The sequence below is a fragment of the Carettochelys insculpta genome, chromosome 19 (genome assembly GCF_033958435.1).
Source record: "Carettochelys insculpta isolate YL-2023 chromosome 19, ASM3395843v1, whole genome shotgun sequence".
Taxonomy (NCBI): Eukaryota; Metazoa; Chordata; order Testudines; family Carettochelyidae; genus Carettochelys; species Carettochelys insculpta.
In genome coordinates, this window is record NC_134155.1 from 13539895 (window position 1) to 13560573 (window position 20679).

Genomic DNA, 20679 nt, shown 5'->3' on the forward strand with positions numbered 1-20679 from the left:
GGAACTGGAGCTTGCAAGGCACTTTAAGGAACATTTAGTAAGTCATCCTCCCAGCCCCCTATGAAGTAGGCAGTTATCCCTTTCTTTACACACAGAACACAAGACACAGAAAAGTCAAGTTTCCCAAGCTCCGGCAGCAGGGTAGCCAGGAAGGGAATTCCAGAGTCCTCAGTGCCTGGTCCTCTGCTCTGATCACAACACCACATTGACTTCTATTCGCTGGTGTGTCACCATCTGGCACAGTGTAGGAGAAAAGCCTGACATGAGACAGAAAACAACAGCACAGGGAGCATTAGATGTTAATACGCTGCTCTCCAACAAGAACTTCAAAGCTCTTTGCAAACCTGGATGTGTCCCACTTTTGGTAAAAAATTAATTAATAGGCAGTTTAATAAGTGGTTAACTGGTTGTTACAAAGGCCAATATAGTTGCTTATCACCAGCTCTAGAACATTTTCTGCTGATGGGCTAATGACCATCTGCAGCGCATGCGGCCGTGTCTGTGACGTGGGTAGAACACCTGTGCACATTTATTAAATGTGACCTCAATAGAAAAGAGGATCCATGAATGAAGTGAGCCGCACGAAGAGTTGTTTCCTAAACCTATATGGCATTGTGCTAGAGCAGTGGCTCCCAACTTTTCGGCTTCACACCCCGCTTTTGATTTTTAAGAAACCTTCACGCCTCCCCCACCTCTTCTGTACCATCATCCAACCCCCTTTTAAGGAAAAATTCAATTGTCAATTTACAATAAACACAAAAACTTGCTATAAAAATTATATTCAAAATTAAAAATAAGGACAAATAGTTTTTCTTGGCCCCTTACAGGTGCTTGGTGCAGCCCCAGTTGGGCAGCTGCCTGAGCCTCGTGCCAGCCACCCACCAGCCTGCCAGATGCCCGAGACCCATGCTGCTAGGGCCAGCCACCCAAGCCCCACAGGCTAACTGCCCAAGTTGCCCACCTGAGCTCTGCACCACTGGGGCCAGCCGCCTGCCAGCCAGCCACCCCAGTCACCCGCCCAAGCCGTGGGCTAGCCGCCTGAGCCGCCTGCCTGAGCCCCGCACTGCCAGGGCCAGCCAGCCACCTGCCAGAGCCCAGTGGTGCTGGATCAGCCACCTGTCCACCAGCCACCCAAGCCCTGTGCTGCCGGGGTCAACCGCCCGAGCTGCCCACCTCAGCCCCACGCTGCCAGAGCCAGCCAGCCACCCACCAGCCTGAGCTGCCTGAGCTCCGTGATGCCAGAGCCAGCTGCCCAAGTCCTGCAAGACCCATGAGCTGCCCAGCTGAGCCCCACAAGTTGCCCGTCTGAGCCCCTCCTCTCTCCCAAAGCCAGACACCACCAGCCCCCAGCTCTTACCCCATCCCCCTTCCCCAAGCCAAGTACCCCCATTCCCTCATCTAACCCCATCCTCATCCTGCCCCCCAACCCACACTCACTCCCCTTTGCCGGAGACAGCTAGCTCCACGTGGATCTTCGCCGGCTGCCTGCTTTTTATGTCGGCTGCGCCAGGTCGCCCACACAAAATGGCAGGGGCTGAGAACAGGAAGCAAAGGGCAGCTCTTTCCTGGGGTGGGGGAATGATGGGGTGGGCTGGATTGCCCTGTGCGCCCCCCAAAGTTCTTCACACACCCCCGGGGGGGCACACCCTCCCCTATGGGAAACAATGTGCTAGAGTTTGCTCTCCTTTCCCTTGGGTAAAGCTGAAGTAACTCCTTTGCACTAGAGCCATATCTCCAACAGCATAGCTCAGAACTGAGTTTGGCCTATCCCCATAGACGCCAAGGCCAGAAGGGATAATGTAGTCCAACGTCTTGCTTGTTTGCCTTCCTCAGCCCAGAACCCTAGCCTCTGGCTGAGTCACTGAATCTGCCATAAAGCATGGTTCAAAGACTTCAAGTCACAGAGACTTCCCCATTTACACTCATTTCCTCATTCAGGCTCTGAGGTAATAATTTACTGTGCTCTGATTCTGAGGTAAACTCCCTGCGTGGGTGAAGCTCCGAAAGAAGGGATGATGAACGGAGGGATGAATGATGATGAACGGAGGGATGAAAGAAGGGATGATGAACGGAGGGATGAACGAAGGGATGATGAACGGAGGGATGAAAGAAGGGATGATGAACGGAGGGATGAACGAAGGGATGATGAACGGAGGGATGAAAGAAGGGATGATGAATGGAGCAGAGGCAGGGTAGGAGAATGGTCAAGAAGGAAACAGGTGTCCCAGTTCTGCAGCCTTGACTCTGCAGCGCTAGTCTGCCACACTACCCCTTGATGTAAAGGGACTAAAGCTTTACTCAGGCAAAACTCTCCCTGAAGCATTGCATGAGTGGCTCAGAGTTTGACCCAAAGGTTGTATTCAAGTGGGTAAGGATCACTCCTGGGAATAAGTTCGCAGGGTATGGGCATCCAGATTGGTTCATTTCTCATACACCAGCTGCTGCCACCTTGCACGGGTGAATGACAGGAGACACCATCTCAGAGACTAGAACTGAGTGCACCAAGAAGCACACAGTGTTTTTCTCACTTTGCCCCTGGAGCACAGGGGGTTTGTTCCAAGCACTCAGACACAGCTAGGGCTGGCTGGGGGATGCAGGGAAAGTGCTGGTAATGCCCAGCCCCAGGAAGGACCACAGGCTGGACTCCCACCTGAGACAAGGTACAGCAGAATGCCAGGGCAGGTGTGTGTCTATATTTACCTTGGTCAGTTGCTTCTGGCTATTTGGTTCCACAGCTAATGTGGGTCCTTCACCTGTGAGACTGAGCGGGATGAGTAAGGAGCTCATGGTGGAGGATTATTTCTTGGGATGTGGATGAGAAGTTGGTTTTTTTTGGACCCTTGTAGTTAATCAGTGACTAGATCTTCAGCAGCTGTAAAAGAGGCTTTAACCCAGCTCAGGACCTGGCTCTGTACGACAATTAAGACAGATTATTGAAACTCAGAGCCCGACTTCCCTCTCACCTGCTGAGGAGGATCCAGGTCTCACTTGCTGCACTAACAACAAGAAGTCCTGTGGCACCTTATAGACTAACAGAAAGCTCATACTCCAAAATATCTGCTAGTCTATAAGGTGTCACAAGACTTCTTGTCGTTTCTGAAGATACAGACTAACTCGGCTACCCCTCTGATACTTGCTGCACTGTAACTCCTCGGACTTCCTTGGAGCAGCACCTGTGTACTATCATTGTAAGTGTAAAATACACTAGGCTGAAGGTGGGGAGAGAGTTAGCTGACTGGTTGGCATGTAAGTCTACTAAACCCAGAGTTGTATGTTCCTCCCTTCGGGAGGCCATCTAGAGCAAATAAACTTAAAAAAAAAACCCATCAGGGTGGTGATAGACCCTGCTAGGAACACAGGGGACTGAACTCATGACCTTTGACAGTTCCATCCGGTTCTGTGAGATAGGTATATTTCCCTGCATTCATTTAGGCTCTTGGCCTTGATAGCCTGTTTTAATCCCCATGCCATTTTTTAATGTGAGTTGAGGAGCATTGATAACTGTTGCTGATCAGTATTAAAAGCTTCTTTGGTGTTTTACTCTTTTCTGCTGTAGTCAGTAGGTTTTACTGGGATTCTTCAGGCCATGCACAAAACTTTTTGTAAATTACAGGCTGGTTAGACTCCAAACTTCTTGGGTCAGGGACCATCTCTTTGCCCTGTGTTTGTGCAGCACCGAGCACTATGAGGCCCTGGTTTGTGATGGGCTCCTAGTTGCTAATGAGGAAATACAATTAATAATGGAGCGAGATCCATGTCCTGTTTCTCCAATGTTCTGCACATTCAGAAAGGCTTCAGCCCCAAAGAAGATATTTAACCCATCTTCTCCACCTGTGTTTTCTTGAGTTTCCTTGTCACTTGTATTCCTTTCGGCAAATGACACAAATAACAATGCAGGACTTGGAAAGTAGGCTTGTCTGCTTAAATAACCCACTGTCTGAAGGCCCCTTCTCTCCCGCCCCCCATTGTTTGGGGCCTTGTGTCTGCTGCTTTAGGTCTCAGCTCCATGCCCCCAGGGCAGTATTTGAAGGTGCCAAAAGGCAGACTCTCCGTCTAGGGCTCCAGGGCCTCCGTCTGCTGTCCCTGCACACCAAGGATGTAAATGGGTAGTAACACGGCTGTGAAACTGGAAGAGGGTCGGGAGTGCAGCTGCCTGGGGGGAGCCAGACCCTGCCGTGGCCAAAGCATCAAGTGGAGAGGCTGCAGCTTTGACTGATCTACCGCGATTGCTCCCCGTGGAGCTGTTCTGAGCTCAGGGAGCGCTCACCAGAGCCGATATGCGGCGCCCATCGACCGCCGCGCCGCGCCGCGCCTCTGGCTTTGTTGCACTCCGGCGCCCCACCGTAGAGCAACACCCCAGAGTGGCATCCCTCGACGGCAAAGCCAGGCAGCTGCTCAGTCTCTCGCCAACACCCAATCACAGCAGCCCGACCACGCCCCTTACCGCTCTCCCTTTTCTGATAGGCCAGCGAGCTGTAAGTGACGCAGCGCCCCCCCCCCCCCCCCCCCCCCACTGGTGAATGGGTTGCAGCGCGGGGCTGTGCCCGGTTCCCAGGCGCTCCAGTAACTCGCGCTCCCCACCCTCCCCGCGGCGGCGCCCTGCAGCCGGGCCGAGCTCGGCGCTGCACGCACGGTGCAGCCAGACGCGGCGTCCCGCAATGGCCAAGCGCACTTCCTTGTTCTTGCGGATAGTGGAGGGGAAGAACTTGCCGGCTAAGGACATGTAAGTGGAGGGCGGGGGGCTGCTTTGCTGTCACGCGTGGGCTCCGGGGTCGCCGTAGCGAGGGGTGTGGGCGAGGAAGGCGGACGCCCTGCTCCCCCCAGCTGCTGGGTATTCACCAGCTGTGTGGCCGCTCCCCGGGCGGCCGGTGCATGGAGCGATCGCCCTTGCCCCGGCCCCGCGTGGTCGCAGGATAGGGCCGCTCAGGCACAGCCCCCCGGTGCAGTGGGGTTTGGGGGACCCCCTCCCAGCGGGGCTCCCGCACTCCTCCCCAGACCGGGCCCCTCCACGCGAAGCCACCTGCTCTGCGGGGAGAGTCCCCGACACACCCACCTCTCCGAGCAAGCCAGGGTGCGGGGTGAGTCCCCAGCTCACGCCCGCTCCAGGGGTTATTTCCCTGCGATGCCCCGCTGCCTGGGCGGTGCACTCCTGGTTTTAGGGTTACCCTCCCACCGGAGTATGCCGGTGCGGGGGCTCTGGGAGGTGGGAGCCAGGTGCGGCGTCCCTGCCCTTTCCCTTGCTTTGCTCTCCCAGACGCGGGGCTCAAACCCAAACCCCGAAGGTAACCAAAAGAGGCGTTTTTCCCTCCCTGATTGACTTCTGCCCCACGGGGGGAAGAGGACAAGCCCGGGGCTTTTCAGTTTCCCGGGCGAGGGGAGAGAAAGTGGCATGAGTGAGGAAAAGGGTTAGAAAATGAAACAGACAGAAATTACACCCGGGTTCCCAGTGCAAACCCTGGACCGCTCCGCATAGCAAGGACAGCCATCTCTGGAGGCTGCTCCTGCTGAGGAATCAGCCTGCAGCTTGCCGGGGCTGAAAGGCTGCAAAAAAGAACATCCTAACAATTCTCACGGGAGAAGACTAGAGAGGAGGAAAGGGACGGGGGTCGGGTTCAGACCCCTGTTTAGGTCCGTGTAAGGATGCAGGAGGACGAGCGAGAGAACTGGGGGTGCAGTAGAGAGTGTACGAATGGTAGGAAATAGAAAAAGGAAACGTGATGCCCCCAGCCTGTCTGTTCGGGGGCAGGGACCGCACAAGCTGGTGTCTTACCAGGGTGGCTGTGTAGCCTAGGGGTTAGGGCTCTTACTCGGGGAATGAGAGATCTGGGTGACCCTCGGTGCAAAGAGGTTGTCTTTGTCTTCTGTGCAAAGTGCCTCTTTCTGTGGGTGGAAAACTCTGGATTAGAGACCACAGTTCTTCTGTCTTTAGCTTGGCCAGATGCTGCTCAGATTTATCCCCTCTGCCGAGCCGGCCGCACAGCCCTCAAGCGCACGCTGCGGCAGCAGGGCGGAGGGGTGCTGGAGGTGTAGGGATGCAGGCTCTGGGCACTGGGGGGCCTCTCCATATGGGCTGCTGGAGCAGGAGGGTTTGAAGTCGTGCTGTAGTTCTGAGGCTCCGGGGCAGGGGGGCACAGCCTAGACTGGCAGGTGAGGAAGTGTCCCCAGCGCAGTCTCTTTGGGCAACACGTTTTCTGATTCGTGTCCCAGACTCTGTTTGAGTGACGGCCACGGCTTGCCCAGCGGCTCTAGAGGCGACGGGCGGGGGGTGGGGAATCTGTGCTTGACCTCTCTGGCTGGAGACCCCATGGTGAGGGAATCTCCTCCACCATTCCTGCTCCAGCTGACTCAGCAGCTCCCAGGCACTGTGTGGAGATACACCCAGGCACTAGGGCTGATGCAGGGTGCTTAGCAATGCGAGGAAAGGACAAATGGGGTGATTCCAGAGGATCCCCTCCAAAAAGTTGGGCCTAATTCAGAGGAGGGCTTGTCCAGTGCTTAGGACACCAGCCTACCAGATGGGTGCAATTCCCTGCTCTGCACCAGACTTGCAGTGTGGCCCATGTCACGCAGTCTGGGCATCGTAGTGGCACAGCTGTGAAACTCGGGTGAGTGTGATGCCTAGTATCACTGGTGGTAGTCATAGTACTAAGCTGCTTGCACTCCTACATCATGGAGCAGAGGCTGTTGACAACCCTTCACCAGCATCCCCTGTCCTGGGCAATCTTTTCCAGTTCTGACCAGGTGTATCCCATCTTTTAGTGTCTGCCTTGAGGTCTGAGCACCAGGTGTTTCTGGGCGCCCTCTTTGCCTTTCCCCTTGTGGGTTCCAACTTTAGGCTTGCCTTCCGATGTCGGTTGGTTTTCATTGCCATCTTCTCTTCCTGATTCCTTCTTCAGCAGGAAGTTGGTGAGTCAATTGTCACAGGTCGTCTTGTTAATAGTGGCCGGTGGGTCCGGTGGATATTACGGGGGCAGTTATTGATGAGCGTCTGGATTTTTTTGACGGTTGTCTATGTTGTTTTCCAAGTTTCTGCTCCATACAGTAGGACTGATTTGATGTTGGAGTTGAATAACTGGATCTTAGCCTGAGTTCTGAGCTGCTTGGAATTCCCAGTGGTTCTCATGAGAAGAAAAACTGTTCTTGCTTTCCCTGTCCTCCCTCTCACATCAGCATCACACATGTGAAGACTGAGATGCCCAGGTAGCTTAGCAATTGGGAGCTAACCAAAGATGAATCTGGCAGAAGCCAGTGGACTTTGCTGCTGTGGTAGGTCAGAATTTGACCCAACCTGCTTTAACCTCGAGGGAGGCACAAAGTGTATCACAGGACAGGAGAGCAGACTGATGCAGGTCCAACTACCTCCTGTGTGTCTCTGCAGCACCACTTTCTCCTTGCAGTGCCAGAGCCCTGGGTTCCAAAGCTAAGGACGGGATCCCAGCCCTTCACCTTGGGTCAGAACCTGCCTCCCAGCGCTTCTGGGGAAATGACTGGGTCTGGGCTGTTTTAAAATCACTCTTCTAATTAAATCCACTGAATTGACACACCAGATCCTGAGCTGGTATAAACCATCATACGGACATAGAATGATACTGCTTTACACCTGCTGAGGGTCTTGCCCATTGAAGTTATGGGTGTTGTGGGTCACCCACTCTGCTGATGTAACTCTGGAGTGACTCCATTTCTTCCAGCTGAGTTACTCTCGAATTACAGCCAACAGGGCTCTGATCCTTGCTGCCAGCTTTTATTCCATGGGCCAAATCTTCAGCTGGTCCAACTCAGCATGTTGTCTCAGAGGGGAAGCTGCGTTAGTCTGTAGCTTCACAAAAAACCAGGCAGTCTGACCCACAAAAGCTCATTACCTAATAAATAAAATTGTTAGTCTCCAAGGTGCTACAGGACTGCTTGTTTGCTGTTGTTTGTTTTGGTAAATCAGCACAGTTGCCAATGACAAGGCCCGGGGACTGCGCTACCTTGTGCCTGCTGAAGATCTGGCCCTGCATCTGTGACACGCCTGTGAACAAATCCAAAGCCTCAGCTGCGCGTACAAACTGAAGAGTGACCCTTCAGGCTGCTGAGAGCCCCAGCTGCGGCAGCAGTGTCCAATTCAGTCCACAGGGCACCCTGACATCTTAGGCAGCCTGTTCTTTAATGTATTAATGTGTTTGCCTTCTCTGATGCCTGGAATGAAATTCACTCCCCAGGCTTCTTGGAGAGAGCTGGGCCCTGGCTGGCCTCCAGCTCCGGGTTGGCTTCACTGGCCTGCTTTGCATTTGTCATCTGTCTGCTTTAGTAAGTGCTTTGAGGAGACACGGATGGGGCTGAGAATCCCCAGGTTTCAAGGCCCTGGACTGCTCAGTGGAGATTCTGAGCTGGTGATTTGCTGTATTCATGGGAAAAGACAGGAAAGAAGCTCTGAACTTGTTACTTGCTGCACTTCAGGGACCCTGGGGAGGTTCTGCCCCAGCCTGTTGTCACTTCTAAGGTTGTAGAAGTCTTACGGCCTGATTTGCCTCTCCCTTCCACCAGCTTTACCCCAGTACAACTCCATCAGCTTCCGTGGGTTTACTGTAGGCTGCCACCAGCGGAAATGCCAGGCGATTCAGGCCCTGCAGGATAAATCCTGCTGTGGGTGAGACAGTTGCAAATCCAGGAGAATGCCATTTAAATCAGTGGATTGCGCTGTATTTACACCAGAGGCACCAAGCTCAGAATCTGGCCTATAGCACGTAGCTCAGGATGGCTACAGTGCCCAGAGAAATTCTGACGAAGTGAGCCTGAGTCTCCTCTCACACTACACTAACACCATAGTTGTGAGCTGATTTCACTCAGTGCGAAGCAAGTGGGAGAGAGGACTTGGATCCCATCGGTGCATGGGTCTGTCTTCCCCAGGAACCGGAATAAACCCAGCTGCTCAAGAGACACTTCAACTTGACCCCAAACTTATGTCTCATTTTGAACAATAGAAAAAGCCATTTTCAAGCAAAAATCTCCCTTTGCAGTGTTTGCAGCCTGGGCTCTGCTGCCAACTAGCTGCATTGGGGGGGGCGGTATTTTTCACACTCCTGAGCCAGAATGCATTAAAATGGCCATTGAGACTTAAATTGGCACTTGACTATGGAGATGAATTTACACAGAGCACCAGGAGAGCTCTCTCCTGTTGCTCCTGCTCTGGCCACACTGCCCCCTTGCATCTGGGGCAGAGCTGTACTTTCATTTTAGAAGTCTGGACAAAGCCTGAGCCAAAGAACTTGAAACTGACCAAACTGGAGGGCACCTGACTCCATTGACTTCCTTTGCCCCCGGTCTGAGCTTAGGGAGCTGTTTTATTTTCTTACCAAGTGCCAGTAACAGCGTCGAGTGAGCTGGGTTTTTGGTATTCTGTCAGTAATCGCAAGTTGTGTTAGGAACGTGGGGGTAGAAGAGGGGGAGAGGGAGACATTTGTAGGGAAACCCCAGCTGGGCTGTCCTGTGTATCTGGTATGCTGTCAATGCCACAGCCGTTCACGTTTATATCCCTGTTTCTGGCTGCCTGTCTGGACTCTCGTCTGGGGCCTGTGAAAAACCCAACCGCTCCCCCCGCCACCCGCTGACTTGGCCGGAGTAGCTGATGCTTGGTGCTGTTCCAAATCAGGCCTGAAAAAGGGGATTCGAACAAAATGCAGCCTGGGCAGCCCTCCAGCTTGTGGAGCGAGCTCCTGCTTCACCAAGGCAGAGCTTTCCTGCTCGGCTGTGCCTGAGTCATGCTTTTCCATCCTGGCTCCAGTTCACTCTGGCTTTGACCTGTATTGGCTCATGAAATAAGTTTCCAAAGGGGGTTGTGCCCAGGGCAGTGTGGCCAGTCGACCGTTCTGGGAAGAATGACTCCACTCATCGGCTGCTCACCCTACAGGGTTTCTTACCTTCAGCGGTTTCTGGGAGCTCACCAGAGAGCCCCCCCAGAAGCTATTTCTAGACCACCTTGTAATCACACGCTGCGTCCATGCCAATGCCTCCTCCCAACCCTGCGGCAATGTCAAGCCTCCTTCTCCCAGGCAGCCCAGCTGCCAGCTGCTTAACTGTGGTCATTGCCGTGGCGTTTGGTCGCGGGGGACTCCTAGCAACCAAACATAGTGCGAACAGGTGGTGTGTGAGCTGCCCCCACCTCTGCGTTGCCCAGGTGAACCACCAGATGCACGGGGCCCCTGGGCAAGGGGGTGGTGGGGGAGTGAGCCTATGCGCCAGAAGGAGTGGGGGGTGGGGCAGCCAGCCCTCCATGCTGTCTGGAGCATGTCATTTCCCCCTCCCACCCTGTGGTGTTAGCAGGGTTCCTGGGCTGGTGGCTGGGAGCCCTTTGAATCATTGGGCTTTGGGACAATTGCCCCCTTTGCATCCTCTGTCAGCCAGCCGCTTCCGCCTCTTCAGTGCTCAGCCGAGCTGCAATTCATCCTTGGTTAATGCAACTCTGGGCCCTTCCCCACGACGCACCTCAGTCTTGATCGGCAAGTACAGGTTCCCAGCTGTCCCCAGTGGAGATGTGGGCTGGCAAGCCTAGTGGTTGGAGCAGGAGCCAGCCTGAGGAACAGAGTAACCAGGGCCAAGAGCCCGAGCTGGATGCGGTAGCGAAGCCAAGGGACAGAGATGGAGTCAGGAAGCCAGCAGGCAAGTAGAGCTGGAGCTGACGTGGAGCCAGGCTGGGAAAGGGGCAGGAGCTGGAGCAAGGCTGGCAGGAGAGATCACAGGTGCTGTGACTGGCCAGAGCTTGGGGAGAGCTGTTGCCCTTACCAGGCCAGTCAAGCAGAGTGGTCGTCCAGCTGAGCTGTGCTCACAGGGGCTGGCTGACTGGGCAAGCGCAGCTGGCTTTACTGGTCCTGCAGATGGCTGGGCATGTGGAGGGCATCCAGGCATTTGCAGGGTTGGGTTTTCAGTCAATGAAGGCAGAAGCAAAATCATTGGCTAGGCCTAGCTCATGACATTTACATGGTTACGTTTCAAACGAAGTTTACATGGGAGGTGCTAGTGGTTTAAAAGGGTTCTTTTAACTACATTGTTTTGTGAGAGGTTTGTAAATACCCGAAAACTGTGATCAACAGCTCATATAAAAATATCCGTGTGTTACTAATAAATACAGTGGCGGTAGTGATAAGCCTCTTCCACTCCTACATCCTGGAGCATAGGCCACTGGCAATGAATACAGGGTAAATGGAAGGACTTTACCATGGATCCTGTTTATGTGTTTGGCCTTTCAGTTAAAGTTGGATTCCAGACAAGAGATTTCGAGGTATTGGAAATCAGGCCAGATCTTTCCTATATAGTGGTGTTCTGGCTTTGGAGACTGTTCCCAGTGTCTGGGAAGTAGCAAGCACTAGCTGTGGTACTTAGGTGCTTTGAAGGCTGAAGCCCCCGTTTGCAAGCAGACCTGCCAAAGGAGGAGTCCCGCGCCCCACTCCCTTTGACCCCTCTGAACGTCCCAGAGATGGGTTTCATTTTCAGACTGCTGTTGTCAGCCTGCAGCTGTGCTGAGGGGTCTGAGCCTGAGCCAGGTGCAGCGTATGTGTGGGGGTATGTGGATCACGTGGCTTTCCATTTCCATCTCTATCCCAGCTTTAGTATTCCCCTTGGGAAACCGGGGGAGATGGCTGTTCTGGAACCTGGGGGCTTTCAGCCTTCTTGGGAAAGGCAGGCAAGCAGATTCCAGGGTTTGGCTAGTCAATTTTTAAAAATAATTTTGCAACACTTCGGCAGCCGTTGCTTTCTCTTGCTTACAGTGGGGTACACACCTGATGGTGTGCAGGGACCTGAGTGTGAGCTCCGAGCAGTGCGTTGCTTTCTCTTGCTTACAGTGGGGTACACACCTGATGGTGTGCAGGGACCTGAGTGTGAGCTCTGAGCAGTGCGTTGCTTTCTCTTGCTTACAGTGGGGTACACACCTGATGGTGTGCAGGGACCTGAGTGTGAGCTCCGAGCAGTGCGTTGCTTTCTCTTGCTTACAGTGGGGTACACACCTGATGGTGTGCAGGGACCTGAGTGTGAGCTCTGAGCAGTGCGTTGCTTTCTCTTGCTTACAGTGGGGTACACACCTGATGGTGTGCAGGGACCTGAGTGTGAGCTCCGAGTCACTTCTGGTTGATTCACTTTTTTCTTTTAATGTGTGGTTTTTCTACATTGAACTCCAGCTTTCCTCTTCCCCGTTCCATCTCTCTGGAAGTCTTCTGTGATTAGCTCTGAGGGGAGAGCGCCCAGTGGGTGAAAGCTGGCTGGGGATGAGCAAAGTGAGGCTTCTTTGAGAGCCAGGACCTGGCTTAGGATTCTGGCTCGACGCAGTGGCTGGGTTGACTAGCCGAGGAGCAGGCAGTCAGTGCGACAGGCAGTAGCTCTTCTGGTGGCTCTTTGAGAACCTCCTGCGGAAGTTCTGGCTGCATTTTCCCCACATTGCCTCAGATTTTCACATGCTATTCTTGGCCCCCACAAAGTCTCACAACCTCTCCGTCAACTTCTCTCCACCGCTAGCCAAGAGGGCTTTTCACGGAGCAACAGCAGAGGAGGAAGCTGGACAAACAGGTTGCTCTGTGGCTATAAAGCCCACTTCTGTTTCCTCATCTCATATCGCTAGGCCATCTGGTTGGGTGGGTGGTGTCCACTGGCTCCTTGGACTGCTTTGAGGAAGCATGGAGGGGACGCTGTGGGGTTCTCTGCTCAGTGAGCCTCTCTAGGTCACTTGTGGGAGCCCCACATCTGCACTTCTGTCCTGGTTTCTGTGGGCCCATAGTCATTAGCATTTGCCAGCTGGGCTTTCTGGTTCCTCCCCATCAGTTGGTGGGGATAAGCATAGGCTCACCTGGGCAGGCCCCCCCAGTAGATAGGCTGGGGCAGGCCTTTGCTACTGGGGACCGCCTGTAAGGAAGGGAGGGGGCTGTAGGCTGAGCCCTGTGGGGCTGGAAACTCTTGTTGCTTGTGGACTCGGACTAAGAGACTCCAACCCTGAAAGGTGTAGGATGCTTTAAAGTAGCTTGGCTGGACAGTCCAGTTGTCTCTACAAAGTAGGACAAAGATTGTTGTGGGGCAAATGAGGAGGTGCCATGATATCAGGTCTCACCGGTGGGGGAGCTCCGAGATGGTGAGTCTTGTAACATGTCTCCACTGCCAGCAAACGTAGGAATGTACTTCAGAAAGAGCTGTCCATGGGAGTGTAAAGATCACCTCCCTCATTCAGTAACAGCCCCACCACCCTCCCTGATCACCCTCTTGTTGCTAACATGACTGTGGAAACCCTTCTTGTTACCCTGCACATCCTTTGCTAGCTGCAACTTCAGTTGCGCTTCTGCCTTCCTGATTGCACCCGTGCATGTTCAAGCGATATATTTATACTCTTCCCTAGCCATCTGTCCAAGTTTCCACTTCCTGTGAGCTGCTTTTTTGTGTTTTAAGCTCACTGTTAAGCTAAGCTGGTTGCTTACCATGTTTGTTTTTTCCACTGCACTTTGGGGTGGTTTGTTCCTGTGCCTTCTGTAGGACTTCTTTAAAATACAGCCAGCCCTCCTGGACTCTTTCCCCCTCATGTTAGCTTCCCTGGGCATCCTGCCCATCAGTTCCCCGAGGGAGTCAAAATCAGCTTTTCTGAAGTCCAGGGTCTGTATTTTGGTGCTCTCCTTTCTTTCTGTGGTCAGGATCTTGAACTCAACCATCTCACGATCACTGCTGCCCAGGTTGCCATCTGCATATACTTCCTCTACCAATTCCTCCCTGTTTGTGAGCAGCAGGTCAGGCTGAGCACAACCCTGGTTGGTTCCTTCAGCCCTTGTTCAAGGAAGTTGTCCCCAACATTCTCCACAAATTTCCTTGATTCTCAGTGTTCTGCTGTATTGGTCTCTCTGCAGATGTCTGGGAGATTGAAGAACCAGGGCCTGTAATCTGGCTGCATCCCTAAATTGTCTGAAGAAAACCTCATCCACCTGATTGAATGGTCTATAGCAGACACCCACCTCAACATCATCCTTGTTACGTCCCCATCTAAATTTAACCCAAAGACACTCAACAGGCTTTTCTTCTGCTTTATACTGGAGCTCTGAGCAATCCTGCTGCTCCCTAGCATATAATATATCTTCTCCTTTCTTCCCCTTCCTGTTCTGCCTGCAAAGTTTAGAACCTTCCGTGCCCAGGCTCCGCTCATAATGGTTATCCCACCAAGTCTCCTTTATTCCAATCACATCATCGTTCCTTGACTATGCCAGGATTTCCAATTCTTTCTGCTTGTTTCCCAGGCTTCTCGCATTCATGTACACACACCTAAGATAACGATCCAATTGCCTTTCTTTCTCAGTAGGATTCAGAGGTCCTCTTCTGTTGCACTTTCCTCCTGTGTTTCTTCTCAATATCCCACTTCTCCACTTACCTCAGGGCTTAGGTCACCGTGCCCCCATCAAACCTAGTTTAAAGCCCTCCTCACTAGGTTTGCAAACCTGTCTGTCAAGCTACACCTCTCTCTTGTCACTGGGTTGATCCCATCTCTTCCTATCTGTCCCTCTGCCCTGAACAGCATCCCATGGAAGAACCCAAAGCCCTCTCTTTGACACCACTGGCCCAACCATGCATTTACTTTCAACATTTGTCACTCTCTATCTGGGCCTTTTCCTTCAACAGGGAGGATGGATGAGAACAAAACTTGTGCCCCAAACTCTTTGATCTTTCTTCCCAGCACCACATCTCACACACACACACACACACACACACACACACACACACACACACACACACACACACACACACACACACACCCAATAGAACTGGAAGGGACCTCGGGAGGTCATAGTGTCCAGTCCCCTGCTCCCTTGGCAGGACCAAGCACCATTCCTGACATATTTTTTTTAATCTATTTGCCCCAGACCCCTAAATGGCCTCCTCAAGGATTGAGCCCACAACCCTGGGTTTAGCGCTGCAGTGACACACTCGAGGTCATTCTTGGCTCTATCATTGGCCACGTGAAGAAGTAGGAGCAGGTAGCGGTCTGAGGGCTTGATCAGTCTCTGAAGGCGCTCAGTCACACCCTGAATGCTGGCTCCCAGCAAGCAGCACACTTCTTGAGATTCCCAGTCAGGATGGCAGGTGGATGACTCCACCCGCCTTAGGCGGGAGACCCTGACCACCCCCACCTGTCTCCTCCTCCTGGAAGTGGTGGTTGTGGAAGCTCCCATCCCTGAGATGATGCATCCCGTGTCTTCTGCTCTGTGGGGCCTCTTGCTGATCCGTTCCCTAAGAGGACTCTTCCAAAGGATTCTCCATCACAGGATCTGTGGAGAGAGCCTGAAAAACTTACTTACCTTTGTCTGGTTTGGCGAGACCTGACTTGTCTGTCATTCTCCTGGAGGTCGCATGCTGGCATTTGTCTTGCTTGTTCTGCACTGCTCTTTCTGGTTCTTCCTCCTGCTGTGCCTGTAGTGTCACCTGATAACGTCCGTCCAGACAGTGCTAATCTTCTCTGATGGAACACAGGGTGGATACCTCGAACCCGAGTTATCTCATCTTCTCTTTCAGTATAGACACCAGCTTGTACTTTATGTAAACAAATTCACTTCTGTCCCCTGGGAGGAAGACAAAGATGGCACTTCCTGTGCAGGACACAACAGATGATATCTCGCTAGCCATCCTGTCTTTGTTCAGAGAGACTCCTCAGTTGTATTCACTGTGCCCTGAAGCAGCACAGGTGAGTGGAAGGACAGCCCTCGGGGCCAGGCAGGCCTTTGGGTAAAGGAAGTGGGAGTGGGGACTCAGATCCTTTTGCTCAGCCATTTCACCAGGGTGGTTCAGAAGCCAGGAGAGTTCCCCTCAACAGCAGGACCATTCCCATTAGCTAAAACAGGGAAGACAAGATTTGACATTGTCAAGGTAAAGAACACACAGAAACTCCCCCTTCCGCTTCGACCTTCTTCATCCATCACAAAGAGGGCAGAGCTTCAGCTCATGGCCCTTGGCAGGTCCTGGCTTCTGCTTCTACGCCCTGGAACCTTGCTTTTAATTGCGTTTTCTTTGTCAGTCAGGAGGGTTTGGAAATAAGACCTCATACAGAAGCCATAACTCTATTTTTAGGACTACTCCTGTGTCCTGTTCAGCAGCCATCCTCCAGGCAGTCAGGAAAACCCCAGCATCCTTGGAGTTAATGGTGAAATCCCGTCAGTGCAAGGAAGCCGGCTGCCACTTTTTTTTTATTTACTGGTGCTTTGTTTCCCAGAATGAGCCAGGAGTCCTGGGTCATTTAGCTTCAGCAATGATTAACAAACCTGGCAACCGGCTGTTTCCAGCACCACAAGTGAGACTCACAAATCAGCCTTGGCATTTCATTATGAACCTGTCAACCTCTCCTGAGGATCTGGGGCTGCCCATAAACAATGGGACATTAAAACCTGCTGGGAGGAAGCAGAGAAATGGCCTCTGCCGGGTTAGGTTAAGTCGGGCACCTCATGTACTGCTTTAACCTGCTGTAACCTTTTTTTATGATAGCTGTGTTGCATTCAGAAGAAATGCCTGTTCAGCCAGAGTCTTTCTAAGGTGCTTCTATGGTTCTGTGACCCTGATATCTGGGCACCTTGCATCTTCTGGGCATTTATCCTCACACCAAGCCTATAAGTCAGGGTTATGGTGTGACTATTCTCCTTCCCCCTTTTCAAGAGGCAGAGAGAGACCAAGCTATTGTACGCACTTCCAACCCTGCTGGGAAGGACTTCTTGCATTGCTGTAGGTAAGCCATGTTACCACGCAGTGGTAGCTTAGGATCAGGCTCCTCTGTGATGTGCGTTGGTGGTGTTAACGTGAACCTGGGAGGGTGGGTGAGGCAGGCAGGGCCCCCCCCCGCAACAGCCAGGTATAGCCCTGTCCATGACTCCACGGCTCCCACTTAGGCTCCCGGGGCTGGGGCCACACTGCCCACCTTCCTGGCATCTGGGGTGGGGATGCGCCTGCGGCAGCACTGCACGGTCTGCCTCCCAGTGCTCCCGGGCTGGGGAGGCTGTGGGCGCTAGCCGGGCTGGAGCAGTGGCTGGTGACTGTGGTGGGGGGGGCGTGAGTTTTGGAGGGGGTGGGCGGTGCCTGGCACCTCATGCTGGCAGTATTCCTGCAGGGCAGTTAAGCTCTGTCTTCTTCACAGCACTTATTTCGGCATAAGCTATTCCGGAATGGCTCATTGCGAAATAACAGCAAGAAGCCCTGGGGGACCTATAGACTAACGGATTTTTCGGAGCATAAGCTTTTGTGGGCAAACACCGGCTTCATCAGATGCACGTCGCAGGACTTCCCGTCGTTTCTACAAATGCAGATTAACAGGGCCTACCCTTCTGATGCTTATTTGGAAATAGCACATCTACACACAACATGCGGATCAAAATAGTGCTCAGCTATTTGGAAATAGAGCGTCCGCACTGATTGGACATGGAATCACCTTTAAGGCCCCCCGGAACCAGAGCAGGAGGTCCCCTGTTTGAAATAGCCCCTCTCCTGAAATCTCTCTTTGGGAATAGGCACTATTCCTTGTGGAATGAGCTTTACAGAAATCAAAATAAGCCATCCACTATTTCAAAATGATTTTGAAGCAGTGGTTGTGCTGTGCTGATGCTCGCAAAGTTATTTCGGAATAGCAGCCATTATTCCAAAATAACTTTGCTGTGTAGACGCACCCTTAGAGAGCACCTGTTTGATGCCTCTTTGGCCTCTGCAATTCATACCTCTGTAGTTCATGGTGTGATGTAGTGCAGACAGCACAGATCAAAAGGAGAATTTTCACCAATGTACCTGTATCTACGTGCGGGACTAGGATAGAATTTTTCACACTCTAACCTCTGTTGGTACCTCAACCTAACTTTGAAATGTAGGCTGTGATTTGCCTAAAATTAGGCAGGGAGTTGAATGCAGATCTCTGGCTAGCACCAGAACCTCTGACCTGTTCTTTGGGGTAATGAACCCAATAGTTCCCAGGACTGTGTGATTTATTAGTTGTTGGCATTGGTTGAGAAACAGTTGGAAAAGGCTGAAATTGGAATGATTAGTGAGAAGTGTTTTGATCCCAACTAAACTTTCAATGGAAAAGAATCGAAATGACGGGTTGAAATGGAAGATTGGATGCCAAGGTTCTTCTGTCATTTAGACTCTTGTTTTCTCTCCGAAATTATGGCTTTTGTTATACAAGCACGTTTTCCCTGGGTTGCTCAAGTCTTTGCCTGAAGTCAGAGAGAGGGTGAAGCTACGGTGCTTTTCTTCGGCCCCAGCAAGAGATGTGGGGCTGGGGCCGGGGCCAGGGCTGCGGTGTCACTGTTTGTTCCTGGCCCCAGCAGGAGGTGCAGGGGTGGGGCCAGGGCTGGGCTGGGCTGCTTCCCCTGGCTCCACAGCCTGAGCTTGTGGGGGACATGGGGTTCCTGGCCCCAGTGTCTCCGGAGAGCCAATTGCAGGGTGGGGAGGTTGGGCGAGGGGCTCTCTCTCTGAGCAGCACTGGGGCTGAGCACTGGTGGGGTGGAAGGTTGGGGCAAGGGAGCACTTACTTACCTGTCTACAGGACAGCGGGGTGGACAGCCCTGTCTCCACGTGGCCACGGTCTTTCCGTTGTGGCTTCCCCCAGCGGTCACTCTACCACATCGCCGCTCCCCTCACTCGCTTCCCCCTAGGGGGCAGTCTGAGGGTAGAGCTACACTATGAAATGAGGTCAAAGTTGTTAAGTTGGATTTTCTAGCACCTAGTTTCATGGGGTCAAGAGTGCATGTCCGCACTGGCGCATAAAGTCATCAGCATGTCCCCGTTAGCATTGCCAGCTCGCTCCCCAGAGGCCCTGCCCCCCCAGTTGCTCCTCTGCACGCTGTCAGCCTTAGATCTATTAAAAAGTGGGCGCACCATAGCCTACCTGCTCCCCAGCACCCCAGCTTTAACATAAAAACCACACTTGAAGGGTTGGAATGTCCCATGGGATGGAAATCCCATTTTCTGACCACCTCTGCTAATCGTGCTGGATGTGTCGGGGGCTGTCTGACGTGGTTTGTTCTTTTCAGGGAAGAAGCAACAATATGGCCTGCAGCTGGGAGGTGTACACATGAGCCTATGGCACAGGCAGTGGGACTGGAGTGTAGTGGTTAGAGGTATGGACTGGGAGTGCGGGGCTTCAGATAGCTCATCTAGTGTATGGAATGGGATTAATATCGCCTACCTTAAGGAGCAGGTGGCCTTCGTTAGTTCAGCGCTCACGTGGCCGTCACCTGTCTGTATTAAGTAAGGAAGCAGTTTGCAGAGACTTGGACTATGAAAAGCAGTCGGCTTTTACTGGACGGAGATTTAGCAACCACAGTGCTGTGGTTGATGGAATGGTTATACCAGAGCATCCCAGGGCCTGTCTGGCAGGGGCCAGCTACAGAATGGAGCTAGCTGAGCCCAGGCAGCTACAAGGTCTCTGGCTTCCCACCTGCAGTGGGGGGAAGAGATTGTAGATGGTGCTGGTTCTGGGATAAAGACTTTGCATCAGGCCTTGCAGCTAGAATTTACCTACCAGCCCTTGTGACGTTCAGGGCTCTGCAACCTGCTGCTCCAGAGCCATGTGTGGTTCTTCAAGGACTTTGTAGCTTCTGATGTTATAATTGCAAAGTTAAAAAAACAATGTGATCTCGAAATGTTGGATAGCTCCCCCTTTAATATGAGCAGTGCATTGTGGGATATGATTCTGTGTCTGTGTTTTGATCGTGTGGCTAATAAAGTCTTGATCCTGAAAAGGAAAGGAAGCTTGCCGCATGCCTGCTGGGAAGGACAATGTAAGAAATAAAACTAAAGTTAACCTCAAGTAAAATTTAACATAATTAAAGGAGGTTCAGGAGTGAAAGTCAGGAAGACAGTGATGCAAACACACACGTGAAGTGTTAGGAAACAGAATATGTAAAAAGTTTTGTGAGTGTCCTGCAGTAAACATGTATCATGTTACAAATCACTGTGTGCTGTTCATAAAATTGGGGTTGCAAAGCGTACGGTTTGATGTTATTAATTAAGGATCTGCTCATATTCACATGCGTTGTGGCTCTTGAATTATTGAGTTTTTTACCGAATTTGGAAAAAAGTGCCTCTTGCTATTTTGGTGGCTGACCCCTGTTTTGGGTTGTGGTGGATAGATAGCAGGTACTAACCAGGCCTTGCAAAGCCTAGAGTGATATGGCTGCAGGAGGTGGGAAGGTATGTTGCTGTAGGTAGCTTCATCTAGTCACATTCTGTCCTTCTGCAGGGATGGCATGTCAAACAGATCAGTTGTTTGAATTTGATAAGGAGCAAATGTTGGACTATTGCCATTTGCAAGGAAATCATTCCACCCAGGGCTCTGCTTGGAGCCCACTAACCCTCGGGAGATTCCTCCTGTCCCTGGGGCTCCTGCACTGGAACTGTTGGATTTGTTAAACACGTAAGTAGAACATCTAGGCTAGAAGTGCTGAAGCCAGGAGACAACATGTTAGCTCATGAGGCTAAGAGATACAGTCATAGGTTCTGGCCTTGTCTCTTCCACTGATGATAGGCAGGCAGTACCATAGCACAAGGATCTCGTTGCACAAAGCACTGTACTAACAAGTCGCTTAATCAGCCATCTCAGATACTAGGGCTTGGGGCCATATAACATTTGCTAGAAAAACCAAACAAACCCGGAGAGATGGTGTTCCCACCTGTGAAATGGGGGCAATGCCAGCCTCTCTCCCAGCTGGG

At 52.3% G+C, this 20679-nt stretch overlaps 1 protein-coding gene across 2 annotated transcripts in view; it reads left to right on the forward strand.

The window, feature by feature from the left end:
- The first annotated feature begins 4539 nt into the window (after positions 1-4539).
- Positions 4540-20679, forward strand: part of LOC142023014 (ras GTPase-activating protein 4-like) — a 62128-nt gene continuing 45988 nt past the window's right edge. For both annotated transcript variants that reach the window (XM_075013514.1, XM_075013512.1), the window contains exon 1: positions 4540-4723. In XM_075013514.1, coding sequence (XP_074869615.1) covers positions 4659-4723 — 65 coding nt within the window. In that variant the 5' untranslated portion in view covers positions 4540-4658. The remainder of the gene's footprint in view (positions 4724-20679) is intronic.